We start from the raw sequence: 17,551 nt of genomic DNA on the forward strand, positions 1-17,551 counted from the left end.
AATGCTTAAAAGTTCATTTGCTCCTAAAAATACTGTCTACTGTTGTTTGTTAGCGCCTCTTCGGCAGCCTCCTGTTATTCTTTTGGCTGCCTGTCATGCTTTATTTGCATAATATCTCACTTTATGTCGTCTTTAGAGAGTCTGTTCTGTGTTTTCCAGAATCGTATGATCAGTGACGTGTGGTTCAGAGGGAGTTTCCCACCACTGTGTTCTAATATGTCAAACGCAACTCAATACGCATACAGGAAATCGGAGACTTCGGCTGTCACTGTTGTGTAGCAACCCATACACAGCTTGAGCATTTACTGAAAGGCATTACCTGATCAGAGGTCAACATTTTTAATAATTTAATAATTGGACACATTTATTTGTAATATCCTTAGCTGTATCTATTTATTATATGGGGCTTTAAAGGTTAATCATTTTATTGAAAGAAAATCAAACACAAAATTATTGATTATGACACTTTAACCAATAAAATGGGCCATAAGATGAGCTAAAATCCCATAATTAACTTTAACTTAGTTTCCTGTACAGGTTGTTTAGCTTAAAGTGTCCACAAAACTTGTCATTTGAATGTGTTTAAACATTTGCATGTGACTGCAGATATAATCACACAGGTAGGCATTACATTCCCTACAGCTCTAAAAAATATTGACCAGCAGTGTGCCAGCCTCGGTGCTATTACCAGCCCATGTTCTGTAAATAATAAAAAACAAGGCCGGGCCTTATAATCAGGGTGATTATTTTGGGCCGTGAAATCGATCACGCCACACAGGTGGTTTTGTGGAAGCCAGCGTCAACGCTGTTGGTCTGTGTGGAGGTTGAAAGGGATGCTTTGTGAGCTCAGTAGGCTTTTCCCCACGGGCTTGCTACTGAGCAATGGAGCTCCGTTGAGGCGGCCGGCTATCGGGCCCAAGAGAGCTATAAACCTAGCGAGGGCCTCCTCCTCAATGCTGCTGCTGCCTGTTTTGTGGAGGAGTCAAGTGGGATGTTTCACAGGAAACGCGACGGTTTAAGAAGAAGATTACCTTTTGAATTTGACCGAGCACGCCTATTGCCATGCCAGCCGGGTTTCATTCAGCTCACTTCAGCGGCCCGTTTTTAAATCGCTTGCTTTTAGTTATTTGGTGAGATGTTTCAGAGGATTTCACAGTGCTCGCGCCCCTTTCATCCAGCGTCATTCATTGTCTCAAGCCTTGCGTGGGGATTTCATGTAAACATGGTTTCAAGCCATGTGGCATGAAAGGCTTCATGTCCCCCTGCCCTCTCAGTCATTACATGGCGCGGTGTAATGAGCCTTAATCAGCAGCAGGGCTGCTGGTGGTGTTCTGTTACAGGTTGGCTAGCGTGCAGCAAGCGGGTTTGATTGTGCCGGGGGAACTGCCCTCAATGAGCTTAATGTCAGAGCTTGATTAGAGAGAGAGAGAGAGAGAGAGAGAGAGAGAGAGCAGCCCACGTCACCTTGTTTTTAAAATGCTTAATCTGGGACTCAGGACAATGGCGCCTTTACTTTAAGTCTGCCCTCACTCACTCACTCATTCCCAGTCACTCTACTTCTGCGGCTGTTCTTCCTCAGGCACAGGCTTCTGTCTCCCATCAGGATCGGCTGCTGGAAGCACTGTTCCTTTGATATGCCCTCAGTACATAAAACCCAAACTATGTGGTTTCAACTTGGAAAAAAGGGCTCCACTTCCTCTTCACTGAGTCAACCGAGTGTAGGATCTTCTCGCGCATATGGCTCTCTGCGTGGTTAAGAAGAACAAACGCGGACGAGCAGAGAGCGAGAAAATCTCCAAAAAAAATTGAGTGTTCTATGACTAAACATTAGCGATAGGTCCCAACTGAAAATGTTAATGAATTCTGCCGTTACGGAGGTGGCCCTAATCGCGTCGAGAGAAGTAAAAGAACAGAGACTTTGATTTGTAGTGCTGGCTGGAGGGGGGCTCTGTTCTCAGCAGATAGAGCCGTATCTGAAGGCCCTCTGTGCAAAGCTGCCTCTAATCCCCTCAATGAGCCACTCCAGTGGGGATTTACCTGAAATACTCCACACTGTACCCTACAGTAATTTAAAGTTTGGAGATGTGCTTCCAATTTTTATTTTATTTTTAAGTCATACATTTCATTTTGTTGTCTATAATGGACCGTCTTGCCAGAGCAGCTCTTTGACTGATGGCGTTCGAACCGTGGACGTGTTCGGGAGAAAAAAATGGTGGCAATCTGTGTGTTGCTGCAAGTTGTAAAATATAAACGCCAGGTCCTGATGCTCACCCAGTAAATCATACAAGCTCTTCTATGAGTTCACGGCCCATCTGCTTTGTAAAATCAACTGATGTAAGAAAACAGTAACTTGAAATGGTCTTCAGCATCCCTCAGAACATAAACTCAGGTCGATGTTTGTTTTTCTGTACAGGCATTTGTACTTTGCATTCATTTGACATGATTTATAGCTCGAGTTATATGAACTGTTTGCTCTTGACCCCTCTTTTATAGCCGTATTAAATTCAGCCATTCTCAAGCAGCCACATGTTTGGATTACAAAGGCTTCCACTCTTTAATGTGAGCTCAACAGAACAACATTTTCCTGAACTGCAGGTGCTCCAGTTTAACAGGGCCTTTTTAACAGCCCATAACCGCAACATGCTTCCTCAACAAGGCACATATCGGGCTCCCGGGTGGTGCAACTGTCTAAGCGCTGAACCTATCGTTGGTAGATTGCAAGTTCGAGCCCCTGTGATATCCTAGTCGTTCATGTCCTGAGGTCCGAGGAAGGAAAAGTGGCCTCACTCTGTTTGGTTGGATAAGATGGCACTCTCAAGCCCTTAGCAAGATGCTAGCGAATACGGGCATCTGTTAGCTGACATAAATTGGCAGTTAGCGTTACCATCCAAATGTGTAAAGCTGTCCAATTAAGTTGTGTGTTTAGTAGCTGCTTGGAAAAGACATGGGTAGATGGCTTCAGGTGTCTTGGAAGAAGCACATCCTAGGCTACACCAGTGGCATTGTGTGGTAGATGAATAGGCAGTCATAGAATTAGGTGAAAATAAATAAAAAAAATAAATAAACAAAGCTGGTTATTAGATAAAGAAGTTGCTGTTCAGCATAAGTGGAGACATTGGTGTACACAATTTTGTTATATCTAATCTGTAGGTGATTTGATTTACTTAACACAAATGGTTTGACACCAGCAATTAAGCAGATGCGGCAGAGGAGAACAGTTGCCAAGCACAGGATGTTGGAATCTACCTCGGAGCCTTAGCGGATCCACCGGTTTATGGGTGTGGTATTACTCTGATCCTTGCTGAGAGAGAAAATAGTCTTGTTAGTAGGCCAGCAACCCTTGTGGTGGCGGACAGCAGCTGATGCTCCACGCCTGGACTCATTAGTTGAGTGGATATTTGAACCTAAGCGCTCTTGAAGAGATAGTAGCTCTTCAATTCCATTAAGGTGTTGTACATTATTCAGCTAACTCATTAGTCACATTTTCTTGTGGATTTGAAGCACTTGACAACCTAAATCATAGCAAAAAAGGAAGGCAGACAGAAAGATTTCTGTCCGGCTGCCCTTGTGAGAATGACAGAGGGCATGATAGTTCACTGCAGCCGAGCTCATCTTTGTGGATGTTGTGTCTGCTTGAGCAGACTCAGAAATGGTTCTCTTATCTCAAGGCTGAGATCGAGGATCCAGTGTTCAGTCACCGATGATAAATTGCATCGACAGTAGGAATAGAAATGAAATGTTAATGTGTGCGTGTGTGTGTGGGGGGGTGGTAGGATACTTAAGGCCATGGCTCATTTGGGGCCTACGATAGTGAGGTCACTGCAGGGGGGAAAACAATTTATTCTGGAAGCAACATTTGTGTTTTATCTCACATGCTGCTTCATTGAATGGAAAAAAAGGGTGTGAAATTGACGATGTCAACCTGTCTTCAAGGTTGGTGTTTTCTCTGATGGTTTTCTTCAGTGTATAGAAGGAAACACTGTTCCATTGTAGGAACATTGTATTTTTTGATTATTATTTATTTTATTTTTTTTTATTACATTTTTTTTTTACTTCTGGGAGGTCTGCATTAACGCACTGCCCACAGAACTGAAACTTTCCTCTCAGCCTTTATCTTCAACACTTTGAAATTCTTAGGAGAAACAGCATTTAATACAGTACTAAATACAGCAGCAGCAGCGGTTGTGCGATTTCGACTCTAATGTTCCATGCGCTGGTTGGTCAGTGCTAAAGTTTAGCTATCGTCACTAGTGTAGAGCTAACTTCTTGCCCTGTTTAAGTGGGATCCTTTTAGTCATGTAAATCTTTTTATTTGGTGGAGACTCTACTAAAGGCACTTATTTAGGGCCAGAATTCATGCCTTTTTTCACGGTGAGCTCCTTAAAGAGGCTTGTTTTGCTACCAGGGATCCTTTAGGGCCGCCTTTTCCCCCCTTCTGCTTCAAATGAAAACTTCCACTTCGCTATATCAGGATATAGTTGGTGAAGTCTGGGGTATAAGCTCCTTTAGTTGTGCTGTTTATTTTGCACCCGGTGAGGGTTTTAGCTGAAAGGATCCGTAATCCTCACGCCAGGCAATCTGCACTGAGTTGTTGCTGACAGGTCTGACTTTCCTTTGTGTCTGAGGAGTCGTGCCTGGGAGAGATAGGTTCTCGTCAGGCCACAGCTGCCTGTTCAAACCGTACCCTCTTTCTCACACAGAGCCTCAATCAGCTCCGTTTTCATGCCTATAGGCTTTTATTTATTTATTTATTTATTTTTACTTTGAGTCTTGAGGTCCCAGCCACCATTAGCACTCAGAAAATGTTAGCATAAGCAAAAAACTAGTAACGAAACCAATCATTTGATTGAAATTTGTGCTTTGGAAATGCTCTGACCAACATCTGGCGGTGCCACGCCTAAATGGCACAAGGCAAATAGCTTAGTACTTGCTAAGGAACAGCCTACCTCCTGACCTTAAGTCATAGACAGTGTTCATTGCCTGCATTCCTTGTGCAGGGAGGAATATAAACGAGGCTCCTTGTATCATTTATTTACTGTTCTCTCCAGCGAGCACAAGGATTTCAAATTAGCGCCAATTATTTGGGACCTAAAACTGAATTACAGGCTCTGATAAATGGGCTGCAGCAGCCTCCTCGAACTTTGGATTTCTGCTTGCGTAATCTGCCTGATTCAATTTATGTGGTTGTTTTTGCTTTGCGCTTTACCTCGCAGCGTGCAGCTAGACAACAGCACTGCCCTTAACCTCTGAAAGAAATAGAGACCAGTGATCTATAGCTCCACTGACTAAATTAATGAGGAGTTTCCATTAGAAGGCAGTTGATATAAGGACTGGGTAATCAAAAATGTCTTCTGACGCAGCAACTAAAATTAGATATTGAGGAACCGTCATCTGCCCTAAGGTGGAGTTTCTCCAGGGAGAAAGAGATATATGGGAACTCCCCACAGAGAGTGGAGAAGCAATGGGGCCGAGAGGTTGGAAAGCAAGCTTCCGTGTAGATGCTTAGATTTTATGTACCGCTGCCAGAAGCTTCAGATTTGCACTCTTGCATTGTGGTTCTAAGGTCTGGGTTCCATGGAGATATGCCGCACACGTGTTCATTGTCAACAGCATGCATAATTAGTGTCGTGGGCGGTTACAGTTGTAATTATCCCATGTAGTAGATTCCTGCAATACACTGAGCACGCAAGCGCCGCCGCCGGAGGATAGAGGCAGACCAGCAGCCCGAGTCTCCTCACATCAGCATGAAGGAAGCAGCAGCTCTGGTCTGTTTTACTGACTCAAATCTCAACTTCAACCTTTGGCGTCTGCCTCACTAAGGAGACGCATGCATAATTCACGATTGCGAAGTATGCAACACTGTATGCAGCACTGTGCTTATGTTAAAGATTTTATAGACCAGCAGGGATGACGGCGACCAGCTGTGCCTGAGCTGAGGCTGCACCGCTCTGATTTGGCCTGCTTGTGAATTACAGCCATCGCCAGGAAACTGAATGCGATGTGGAGTCAAGTCATATTCCGCTCTGCTGCTCATGTAATTCGTGGGAATTTAGCTACTGATTGACTTGGCCTTAAGCAGCTGAGGGTCACTGCTAGAATCTTTAGAGAGATTTATCCTTTTCAGGAGGAGCTCTGCAAATTCAGAGCGCAGGTCCGGGCCACGTTCCTCTGCCTCCTCTTTGCAATCAAAAGAGCTAGACGGTCTCGAATATGCACTCTGCCCGCACAAAATAAGCAGGATGGGGAGTTTTGTCTTGTGGCGGGACCGTGGAAGGCCCTCACACCTTTAGGGGGTGTTTCACAAAAGTAGCACAATTTGGAGTTTGCTGTGGAGGACTGGAATGCTTTCGGATTCCCATTACTATCCAGCTGAGAGGAGTGACACAAGTGTTGCCTTACTCACTCACATCCCATCAAAGGATTAGTATTCTCCTCTGCCTTGGCTGGAACGCTAGTTTGCAGTGGACTGGAGAGTGCTATTCTCCAGAGCCAAGAAACTGACCCAAAGCCAAAACCTCAAGCATTTAAGATCCAAGAAGTCCAGCAGGTTTACTGAAAGACAGAGGCTTACAGCACAGTGAAACATGCAGTGCAACTAAATCTCGGATCTTTATGAAATCACAAAATCATCGAATTATTTATTCTTCAGCTAAAGTTAGCATCTTTGTTCTTTCTCAGCATTTTTTCTCCCTTTGCTTGGACCTCTGCTTGAAACGACCGGTTGTTGCTTGTAGCATTGTTCCTTGGCAAAAGCCGCGCGCACCACACAATTCGAAGTGTCAGAAATGCTTGGAGTGTTTTGGCAGAATGGCAGTGGCACTAGAACAGAGAAAGGTACAGAGGGGGCTTTAGAGCTGCTGCAGCGCTTGTAGAATGGCTTGTTATTGAGACCCTCTCAGCGTGTGTTCCACTTACAGTCAAATGCAGTGTTTCTGTTTCTTTTTCCAGTGCATTTAAGTTAATCCTCAGAAGAAAGGGTAGTGAGGAGGGCTGCGCAATGCTTTGTACATTGTTATTTTTACAGCATTGGCCTGGGAAATACAAGATTGCAGAAGTCTTGCAGTACTGTGCACTTAGTAGATGAGTGCTCTGAGGAAGGAGCATATTTTGCTGTGGTCAGTAAGCACATTAACAACGCCATTTTCTAATATCTAAAATGAATTCATGGGCCGTTCATCTATCGCGTAAGCGACCATTTCATATGTTTAAGTGGTCAGTGGTCAAAAGCCATTGTACATCCATAATAGCGAATATTGTTGATATCAGCCCGACCCATTTCTATGCTTTTTAGCTGCATCAAAATTCACTAATATCTGAATTGCCCCCAAAATTCTTGCTCCGAACAGAACATCAGTAACATCGGCTGATCTGGGCAGTGCTGTGTTCCAGCTGCCTTTCCCTATTCCATGCAGCATTTTATTTATTTATTTATTTTTGGCTAATAACGGAAAACTGCTAATGTGCTTCATGTGTCATATAGCACACACAAAAATTATACAAATCCACCCAAAAATCAATACCAAAATATCTACGCTACGCTAAAATATCTAAGCTACATTTCTACATTCATACATAGTCTATTCTAACTAGCTGAGGTTTTTCTTGGGTAAATAGCAAAGCACTTTTGTAAGTCGCTCTGGATAAGTGCTAAATGCCGTAAATGTAAATGTACATTCTCTTCTTTGATGTATGTAATATGTCTGATATGTACGTAGCTTATATACAGATGCGGTTCATGCTTTAACAGGAAATTGAAGGGATAAGCCACTCAGCCGCTCATGTCTGCATATGTGTCATAATGCCTGATATCGTCATCCCATTCGCTTTGCGTGAAATATTGAAAACAGATGAATAGTGGTGGCATGAATGGAGCGCGAGATATGATAAATGAATCAAAGTGAGGCAGGATATGATTTTCAGCCTCTCTCTCTCTCTTATCTTTAATAATTGTCTGTTATGCCCTCTCAGCCCGCTGCATTCGGCTCCGGCCTGATTGAATTGGGTTGTCTCTGTCGGGCCTCGCTGATTGACGGAAATGGAAAAGGTTCTGATATTTAAATGCGTGACCTCATTCTTTCTTTAGACCACTGTTTGAAGCAACAGTCGGGGGCCCTCACAAATGGCTTTATCAGACAAAAGACCCAAAGCCGCCCCCACTCTGTTCACTGTGGTCAAATTAAGGGGGCCGGTGTTACAGTTATTGTTCCTAGTAAAAGTTCCCTTGTCCAAAAGCCACGTCCCCTTCACTGTGCGGCAGTTACATGCCTTAGGATTTTATATGTATGTGCTCTATATGTATTTTGTCCTCCAGCCCAGCATCGTCTTTACCAGCCTCTGAGGTTATTAACGAGAGTAACCTCTTTAGGGAAGGGGTGAAAAAGCTTCATTTAGCCAGCATTTCAATTACAGGCCGTGTCGTCAAGTGCTGCTTTTAATTAATTCAGGCCTAAAGGGGAACGCCCACCAGTCGCAAGCCTTTGAAGTGCTGATCGATTGTAAATCAGATCATTAGGCTTCAGTGACATTTGTCTGGAGCTATGTGTAGAAAGCTGCTAGCTGCTGCCACAGGCCTCTCGGCTCTCGGGTTCCTCCCGACAGCGGGTGTTTGCCTGCGCTGGGCTGACGTGAGGCTGTTCCCACACTGGCAGAAGCACCGGCTGCACGCTAAATTACTCCTCTGTCACTCAACAGCAGCTTGTTTATCTGCTCAGCTCTCCACACTCCATGTTGAAGAAGTGGACCACACGTCTGCGGTTATTCAGTTTAATCTCCACTGGCTGGCCATGTCGTGTAGCTAGCTTGATTGCAAGCTGCTTCAGCTTATTTGGTGTTTTCGAGAACGTGGTGATGTTGCTGCTGCCATTAAATTCATTGCTGGAGTGGTGCAAACCTGTGTGGTTCACAGAGGATGAACAGTCATTTAGAGGTGTGAAGTCATTTAGTGTGTGTGTGTGTGTATTCCAGACTGGCTCTTATTTCCGCTGAGCTTTATTACCTGCCGCGCGTTTCCTCCTGGCATCTGGAGTAATAAACCTACCTGCTTTATTTCATAGCGAAACAAGGAGCATTCTGTCTGGGGCTCCTCGTCCCCTCTGTTCAAAAAGCGAGCGTATATGTTCAAGGCCACGTTTTAGAAATCAGATATGAAAGCACTACAGATCTATAATCCTGCTTCATGGGAGTGTCCATCCCCCCCACCGCAAGAGCCTCCCAGCCCCCATTGAACGCACACATATGACTATACCTAGGTGCTTTGTTGATTCGGACTGCGGGCTTTCCACAGTTTAATCATTAATCTTTTCATCGACTGGACAACATACAGCATTGTATCTAATGCATTTCACACAGATCGAAGCCGTCTGTCCTCCGAAGCCGGTGTAATGCCTTTGTTTTTTCTTTTTTTTTTTCCTCAGCCAGTTTATGTAATTACTGCTTCTTGTGTCAGAAAATGATAAAGCGCTTTTTCAAGTCTTTGTTTTCGCTTTAGTCTAGAAAATGTTCTGTGGCCTTAAATGAGACTCCTTTAGATGTGCCTCGGGGGCTATTCAATTACCTGAGAGTAATCATCTTGCGCAGGTAGTAATTACTATCTAAGAGCCACTGCTGTCTGTTCCGTGAGGTTGTAAACATCATCTTTACTGGCATCCATTTCAAACAGTATAACAGTATATATAACAGCTGTGCATTGCTGAGATTAACTCAGACAGTGTCGGCCGAAGCGACAGTTTTGTGGTCCTTTTTTCCACTCACATCAAATGTAGCTTTACTTCTGCAGTCTTGTATAGGACCTGTAGCTAATCAATAAAGGAAGCTTACATACTGTTAGTTACCACCATTAGGGGTGGGCAATATGACAATATTTTATCGTATTGTGATAAATGTTGTTATCGTGATCCACAAATATGCTTTTTCAAGGATATCGTCAGTGCCTAAACAACAGTACTAATTAACCTGGTTTCATTAGATGAAGTGGAGCACATTTCGATTAAAACTCACTGTGCTCAGTATAAGAGAATATTTGAATAGTAGATTTAAAGAATCTGTTGCTACTAATTGATTTTCTGTGATCATGTGTATCAGGATAAATATTGTGTATTGTGAAAATGTCTTAAAATATGGTATTAGAATATTTCTACCATATCAAACACCCACACCCCAACCACCAAAGCATCCTAGCTATTGTCTGATTGTCATACAGTGTCAGGATGCATATCAGCAAGTTCGTTTGACGTTTCTTAACAACTTGACATAGTTTGAGGCGAGTCTGTTGTGATTTGGCCATGCATGCATGTTTATGTGATGCTAATTGGTACCCATAAGCTTACAGTACCTGTTAGCTACATTGGCCTCATAGCAGATTGACCTCGTTCAGGGTAAGGGGAAATTGTGTGAACCAGCAAAATAAGTTTTGACAGGAATGTCATTTTAAATAAATACAGTCTGCATTGCTGGGAAAAGTATGGCGGTCATTAAAAAACAGTAACAAGAGCCGCAGTTGGTTACAGACCTTGCCGTGCACCAGGTGACAGGCCGTCATGCTGAATCCGCCACGTTTCTGTCACGTCGGCAGCTCTCTGTGATTATATTTACAGTGACCTGTCCTGCCTGAGGTCTGACATGGTCCGTGCTTCGCCCAGGTCATCAATCACGCGGTTGGCCAGTGCCAGTGCAGCCAGGGTAGGCACAAAACAATTACAGGCACTGTGCTGGCTGTTTGCTGGAGAGTATGGAAAGTGCTACAATCATCCCATCACAGGCCTAGTGCATAGTTCTCTTGGTCCTTTTTCAGTCTTCTGTTGTTAGATAGTCTTGATGCACACACTTTGAGATAAAGTGCATAGGGAGTATGTATTGGACACCCTTTCTCTCTTCCATCAAGGTTGTTTCCTAGGATTTCAGTTGTGTGCCCTTTGCTATTAAGGGAATCTGAGCAGTGAATAGTGTTTTCACTCAGCACTCTGAATGGGATTCACAGACACATGGAAAGAGCTCTCTCTCAGCTCTCTCTCTTTCCCCCTCTCTCTTTCTCTCTCTCTCCCTTTTTCTTTCTCTCTCGCTCTCTCTCTCGCGTGCACGCTCTCTCGCTCCGTCACCTACCCCCCTTTTCCTCCTCAGTCTCTCTCTCTCTTCTTTCTTTCTGCATTTCCTGGCTCCACTTCTCTGTGGCGATGGCTAGAAAGAGAGTCAGGAATTGCACTGGGTCTGAACTATGCCACCAGAACCCCGAAAGCAAAAAAAAAAAAGTAACCCTCTGCTGTCCGTCCAGCATGACTTGGGTTTTTTAGAGAATTAAAACGCTCAGCCTGACTGCGTTCTGGACCCGGACTAATTATCCGGCCTGATTTGTAGGGGGTGATTTGCTGCTACAATGTACAAAGAAAATCAAGGGGGGGAATAAAACAATCAGCAGGGCAGTGGGTTGCCATAAATCCGCTCAGCTGAACGGGGCCCAGGTTCTGGCCCATCAAAGTAATGCAAGGCCGGTTGCTTTGCGAATCATTTCTGCTCTCGATCTAATCATATGAGCTTAGCCTATTTTATCTTATTGGCTGTGATCCATGCTGGTAATAAATAAATAAATAAATAAATAATTAAATAAAACAGCCCCCTGATCCTCAAGGAGTCGGAACACAACAGGTCCGCCTCAATCTCAGCCATCGATCTATGACGCATATTACCAAGCTAATCCAATTAACTTATTTTGCTGGCAGGGCAGGATTGTGAAGTCGCTGCTAGCCTGTGCTGTGTGTCTCCACATGGCTGGACTTGAAGCTTGGGCCTTGCAAACGATATCTGTGCTTTGATGAATCAAGACAGAACAGTCAAGATGATCCAGTCAGTCTTGTTTTGGTTTTTTGTTGTTGATTTATTTTCAGGATACACATATGGGTTGGACACAATGGTGGACATAATGAATGTTTCTATTTATGCACCCATACATATGTTTTATAAGCCCACATCTCTTCCTTTCTGTAAAAGCTCTTATTTTCTTTCTCATGCTAAAAAAAATAACTGTGTACATAAAGAGTTGGGAGGATGCCTATATATATATATTATAAATTGTACACGTATATAATGCACACATCTTGCCATCTTCAACCCAATAGAAAATTAAATATTGTCCATCACATTTAGCTTATTAACTTGGTTAAAACATCCACCACTTTTTATTACTTGCAACTAGTAGAATGCCTCATAGATATTTACCCAATCCTGTTATGTCAGGATCTACCTCCCCTAAGAACAGGATATCAAACCTCAAGGGTAATTTAAAATTAAATAAATGTTGTAGTTTATTATGCAAATTCACAATTCCAGAAATGTTTCCATTTGAGGTATTCCCAAAATACATGCCAGTGGCCAGCTGACCCTTCAGTGCCGTCATTTTGATCTAAATCATGCGGGCCAAGTGTGTTTCCGTATATTGAATGCAGTATATGAAAAATATTTTTCTACTGAAACTAAGGAATGTAATGAGTCTCTCTCTCTCTCTCTCTCTCTCTCTCTGTTCTCTCTCTCCAGGCTGAAGTAAAGTAGTAATCAGGAGCCAGTAGGCAGTGCAACAATGAGGTCGGAGGCCTTGTTGCTGTATTTCACCCTGCTGCAGATAGCTGGGGCCGGCTTCCCAGAGGATTCAGAGCCAATCAGTATTTCACATGGCAACTGTGAGTAACCAGGAGCTGCTGGAAGAAAGTCTGCACCTCTCCGTTCTTCATTCCCTGCTCCCTCCCTGTCTCTCTCTCTCTCTCTTTCTTTTTCTCTATCTCTCTTATTTTCTTTCCCGATTCTTGCTCTTACCCACATTTTTCACTGCCTTACTCTGCTTCTTACCCCCCAGTTCTCTCTCTCTCTCTCATTATCTTTCCTCACATATTCATACTCACTTCTTTTCTCTCTCACACTCATCACTCTCTCTCCTTCTGTCTCATTCTCTCCGGTTTTCATCCACATGCACGTTCCTCCCTCTCTCACTGCCATCCTCTCAGTCGTCTTCTCTTTCTCATTCTCTTTCTTCTCATATTCACATAGTTTCCTTCCTCACATTCTCTCTCTCTCTCTCTCTCTCTCTCTCTCTCTCTCTCTTTCTCTCTCTCTCTCTCTTGCTCTCTCTCTCACCTGCTATCCTCTCTCCTTTTGCACTGTTTGAATGTGAAATATGATTCATTGCCCAGGGAAGCACAGAAGAAAATGTGAACTTAAAATGCTATTTGAAATGGAGCCTTTCTGACATCAAAGGATAATCCTTTATTTTCCCTGTCAAAGCTTAAAGCCTTATGTAGAAGACTAACTGCTATATGGGGCGCAGAGATATAGAGTGCATTTTGCTTCTCCATCCCCCACCCTTCCCTCTCTCTCTCTCTCTCTCTCTCTCTGTGAACCCGAGTCACCTACCACATCGTTTGATGATGTACTGCTGTTTGTGCACTATGGAAATGTTTACCACAGAGATTCGCTTAATTTCCAAACCTCATTTCAGATACAAAACAATACCCAGTGTTTGTTGGGCACAAGCCAGGAAGGAATAGCACACAGCGGCACAAGTTGGACATTCAGCTGATCGTCATAACGAACCGGACCCTTTACGTCGCTGCGAGGTGAGTTTGCTCGCTGTCTGAAGCTTCTGGACTGAGGGAGATTTTTATGCCCGAGGCTGCAAAAACCATCATTCTTGCGCGACCATAGCAACCAGCTCTCTTCTCTCCCGTTGACCGAAATACATTTTAAACACGTATTGACATAAAGCAGCACGTTGTCAAAACATTCCCAATACACTAAGTTCATTAGCATAACCGCTCACACAATAATTACACACTACGGCCCTGCATAAAACATGGCAGCCTCCCTCCGTAGGAAAATAATAAAACCGCAGAGTGAGGAAAAAGAAAATCTGAACTGAACCAAAGAACGAACAGACTGGCAGCTGGGAGAGTGAACAGGCTACAGCTAGTATGTGGTTGATATTTGGGGCTCATGGGGCTTGTGCAACAAAGGCAGCCACCCAAATGAAATGGTAACGTTACCCAGTCAAGCCACTGTATCCCACAACAAGCACCGACGGCAGATTGTCGAGTGTGTCCCAGTTGCTGGCTTTTAAATACAGAAAGAAATTGGAGGCTGATAAGAGGAGATCCATGGGCATAGCACACGCTTCCCGACATGCGTCTACTCAGCCAACTAGATGCTCAATAGGAGATAAGGGTCCTGCGGATTGGCGAGCCTTCACAAACTGCCCGCACCTCGTCTATTGTGTGGCCAGGCACCGTGGCCTGCGCAGCGGCAGCAGGATACCGGGTTTTTGCACATGAGATTTATTTAATTCAGTTCATTGTGTCTCAACCGCAGATGGCCAGCAGAGATGCGGTCCAAAAAGCAGATGCTGTTTGTGAATGGCTTCAAATCATTTGGCTCGTGGTGAAGTCCAGTGATTAAAATGCTGGCCAGGCTGACAGTGGGGCGCGCAGACAAAATTCTACAAAACTGGATTTGTGTGTGTGTGTGTTTTTTTTAAGGCGTGTGATTATTGGCAGTAATGAAGGGCCAGCTGATGCTGTAAATAGTATTTAGCGGGAGACTGAAAATATTTACCCACAAAAGAATTAGATTAGGTTTTAATCGTCACGTGACGATTATTGAATGCTATTTATAGACACGAAGGCTCAAATGTGTGATAATGGTGAATTTAGTCCATGTTAACTCTGAGCTGGTTTCAGACGCCTCAAGGCATTCTCTATTTTGCAGCTCCACCACACCTGTTTGTATAGGTTTAAATCAAAACTCCATAAGGAGTCACTTGCTTGCAGAATCTTTGATATCCTCACAGCCATACGTTGCCTTTTTGAAGGTAGGGGAAGTGGATGAGTCAGAGTACTGTTGTGGCTAGCAGGGGCCGACCAGCATCCTTTAGTAATTAGGCCGTGGGCTTGAAGTGCTAACATCCTAGGCAGCATGATTTTGCCCCATGTTTACGCAGACTGACTGGTGTCGGCCAGACGTGGTGATCAGAGGCAGAGAGAGCAGACACTGCAGCTTAGCCCAGTTAAGCTCCTTCCTGGTGTCTGCCCGCTGGGAAGCTCGGCTAGCCTCTATAGTTGCGCTTGCCAATAGGTAGCAAGCAGCAGGTACTGTCATTGGTCTGTGGTCTGCAAGGGTGTGCATGTGGCTCATTTATTGCCAATAATGCTTTTTTTATTATTATTATTACACCTAAAATACATTATGTAAAAGACAAACACTAATACGATTAGCCATGACAATGTAATGCTCCCCTTTATGTCTTTTGGTAAACAAACAAATGCTAAGGCCAGGTTACTTCAGCTAACGGTGCTATCCGGTGTCCTTCAGCCAGAACACAAAGAGTCTGCTGCCGCTTCTAAAAATCCTAGAAGAAACACAGATAAAGCACAGACATTAGCACTGTAGGCACATAGAATCCGCAATTTTAACAGTTACTGTATTAATAAAAGCCGTGCTTGTAGCATTTTCATTCTGAAGTTTTCCCCATTGTAAAACTGGGATTACACTTATGGACCACCGCCCTGGGTCACCCACATGCGGGTCATTGTCCACATTCCCTCTGCCCCTTCCACAGCTTGCCATGGCAACCACTCCCACCACTCTCCGCCGGGAGCCCCCTCAGCAGGCTGTGTGAATGGGCTGCTGGTCCATAAGGAATGCAGGTTCGGCCCTCCTGCCTGTTGAACTAGGGTGGCTCTTGAGGTGTGAGAGCCTTCGATTCATCCGCTGGCGTCAAATCCTGTTAAAGCTCCGCTAATGACGCTGCTTACGCTTCCACCACTCTCATGGAGGCAGTGGCCAGTTTTTGCCACACAGAAATGAGCCCCGGTGGCGGCGGCGGCACCTGACTGCGTTCCGATTAATTTGCTAATCTAATGTAATGCCTTCTTTTCTAATCAGTGTTCTGCCTGTGCATCAGGCGATTTCTTCTTTCATAGTGTGACAGAAAATGACTGTAGCCTCAACTTGAAGTTGGAAATTATGATGATATAACAAATGTAGCATATTTTATTTAATATATGTATATATATTTTACTTTCAAAAATGTACCGGCATCGAAATGATGTTTAGACTTGACCAAAATTACAAATATATATATAATGATGTGTTTATAATATGGTCCAGAAGAGCAGAACACTTTTAATGCATTTTATTAATTTTACTACATTTTACACCCTACCTAAATGTAGGGGATATTTATCCATAATGCTTATAAATCTAGTCTCAATCTCTACATTTATATAAATATTTCTGTATCAAAAATCTTTGGCGTATTTTTTTACATAATTAAAAAAAAAAGATATTTCTTCATAATCAACATTGTTGGTTTTGTTAACTAGTCGTTTCAGCCCTACTCTTTATCCATATTGTGAGAAAGTGTGCAACATCAGCCAAGCCAATCCGAAGTTTAGTTATGAAGGGGGTGGGGTGCATTTAGATAGGTGTGGGGTGCATACTAACGAAGCCCCCACTCACCACCACCACCACATGCTGTCGGAGAGCGAGATTGTTTTACAAAAGGCCACCAGATGGACCGGCACTGGCCCACAGTCACCCCCGAAAGAAGCGGGGTGTTATGAAAACGACATTCCTCAGCACAAAGCCTCTCTGTTCTGCTGGTGGACGGCCAAGTCCTCTTCTGCCTGCTCTGCCCAATCCCAACACACCCTAATATCAGATCTTTCACAGTGAACTGATACAAGTGTGCCATTGAAGTATTTAAGTTTCACAGCACCTCCAGCACCGCAAACGGAATGACAGTCAAAGCTGAGCGAAAAAAAACTTTTTGTCTGCTCCCAAATCCTTTGTTTGCTTGTCTAGTGCGGCACTTGCCCGCTCAGCTTGAAAGACGCTCCTCCATCGCAACACTTGCTGCTTTGCAGCTGGTCAAAGAGTTGAACTTTCAAAAAGCAGCACAGTTGCTAGTTCTCTTAATGGGGACGCTGTGGAGCCCAAGCCAGCAGGAAGCAAGCGTGGACTCGAACTGACGTGGCCACAGGTGCAGCTGGTGTTTGAACTGGTCATGTTTACACAGTGACCGCCGCAGTATTGTGCTGGCAGGATGTTTGCTTAATGCATCGCTGACCGCTGTCTTATCTTTTTGCTTGTGGCAGGAATGTTTGAACAGAGATGGTGCTGTAATGTGTGGGAGAATGTAGAGAGCTTACGGTCCTGGTGGCGTTCAGAGACAGATATCAAGTTACTGGCGTCGTTACTGGAACAGCGTATTCAGTAACGTACAAATTACAAACTGCCTGTCGAAAGTTAGACGTCAGACGTCCACACCATTCCTTCTTTTATGTGGTAATTGAGATGCAAACAAATGGTGAGGTGGAATATTGTCATTTCACTGTAAAATTTATGACCAATTTGCACAGGATAAGAAATCTTAATGACTAAGATGGGAGTGTCTGCTCAATTTACACAATGCCGTCGCCTTCAAAAAAGCCACTCATAGTAATAAAGGTTACACTACACAATGACTTGCCTAAGGTTGCAAGAAGTGGCGTACCTCTGAGGAGTCCTTTCGCTCATC

General features: G+C 43.9%; 1 protein-coding gene across 3 annotated transcripts in view; it reads left to right on the plus strand.

Moving 5' to 3' along the window:
* sema6a (sema domain, transmembrane domain (TM), and cytoplasmic domain, (semaphorin) 6A) overlaps positions 1–17,551 on the plus strand; it is a 72,526-nt gene that overhangs the window by 17,326 nt on the left and 37,649 nt on the right. For all 3 annotated transcript variants that reach the window (XM_072681892.1, XM_072681891.1, XM_072681893.1), the window contains 2 exons: positions 12,523–12,665; positions 13,478–13,595. In XM_072681892.1, coding sequence (XP_072537993.1) covers positions 12,566–12,665; positions 13,478–13,595 — 218 coding nt within the window. In that variant the 5' untranslated portion in view covers positions 12,523–12,565. The remainder of the gene's footprint in view (positions 1–12,522; positions 12,666–13,477; positions 13,596–17,551) is intronic.

Source organism: Salminus brasiliensis, chromosome 6, assembly GCF_030463535.1.
Source record: "Salminus brasiliensis chromosome 6, fSalBra1.hap2, whole genome shotgun sequence".
NCBI lineage: Eukaryota > Metazoa > Chordata > Actinopteri > Characiformes > Bryconidae > Salminus > Salminus brasiliensis.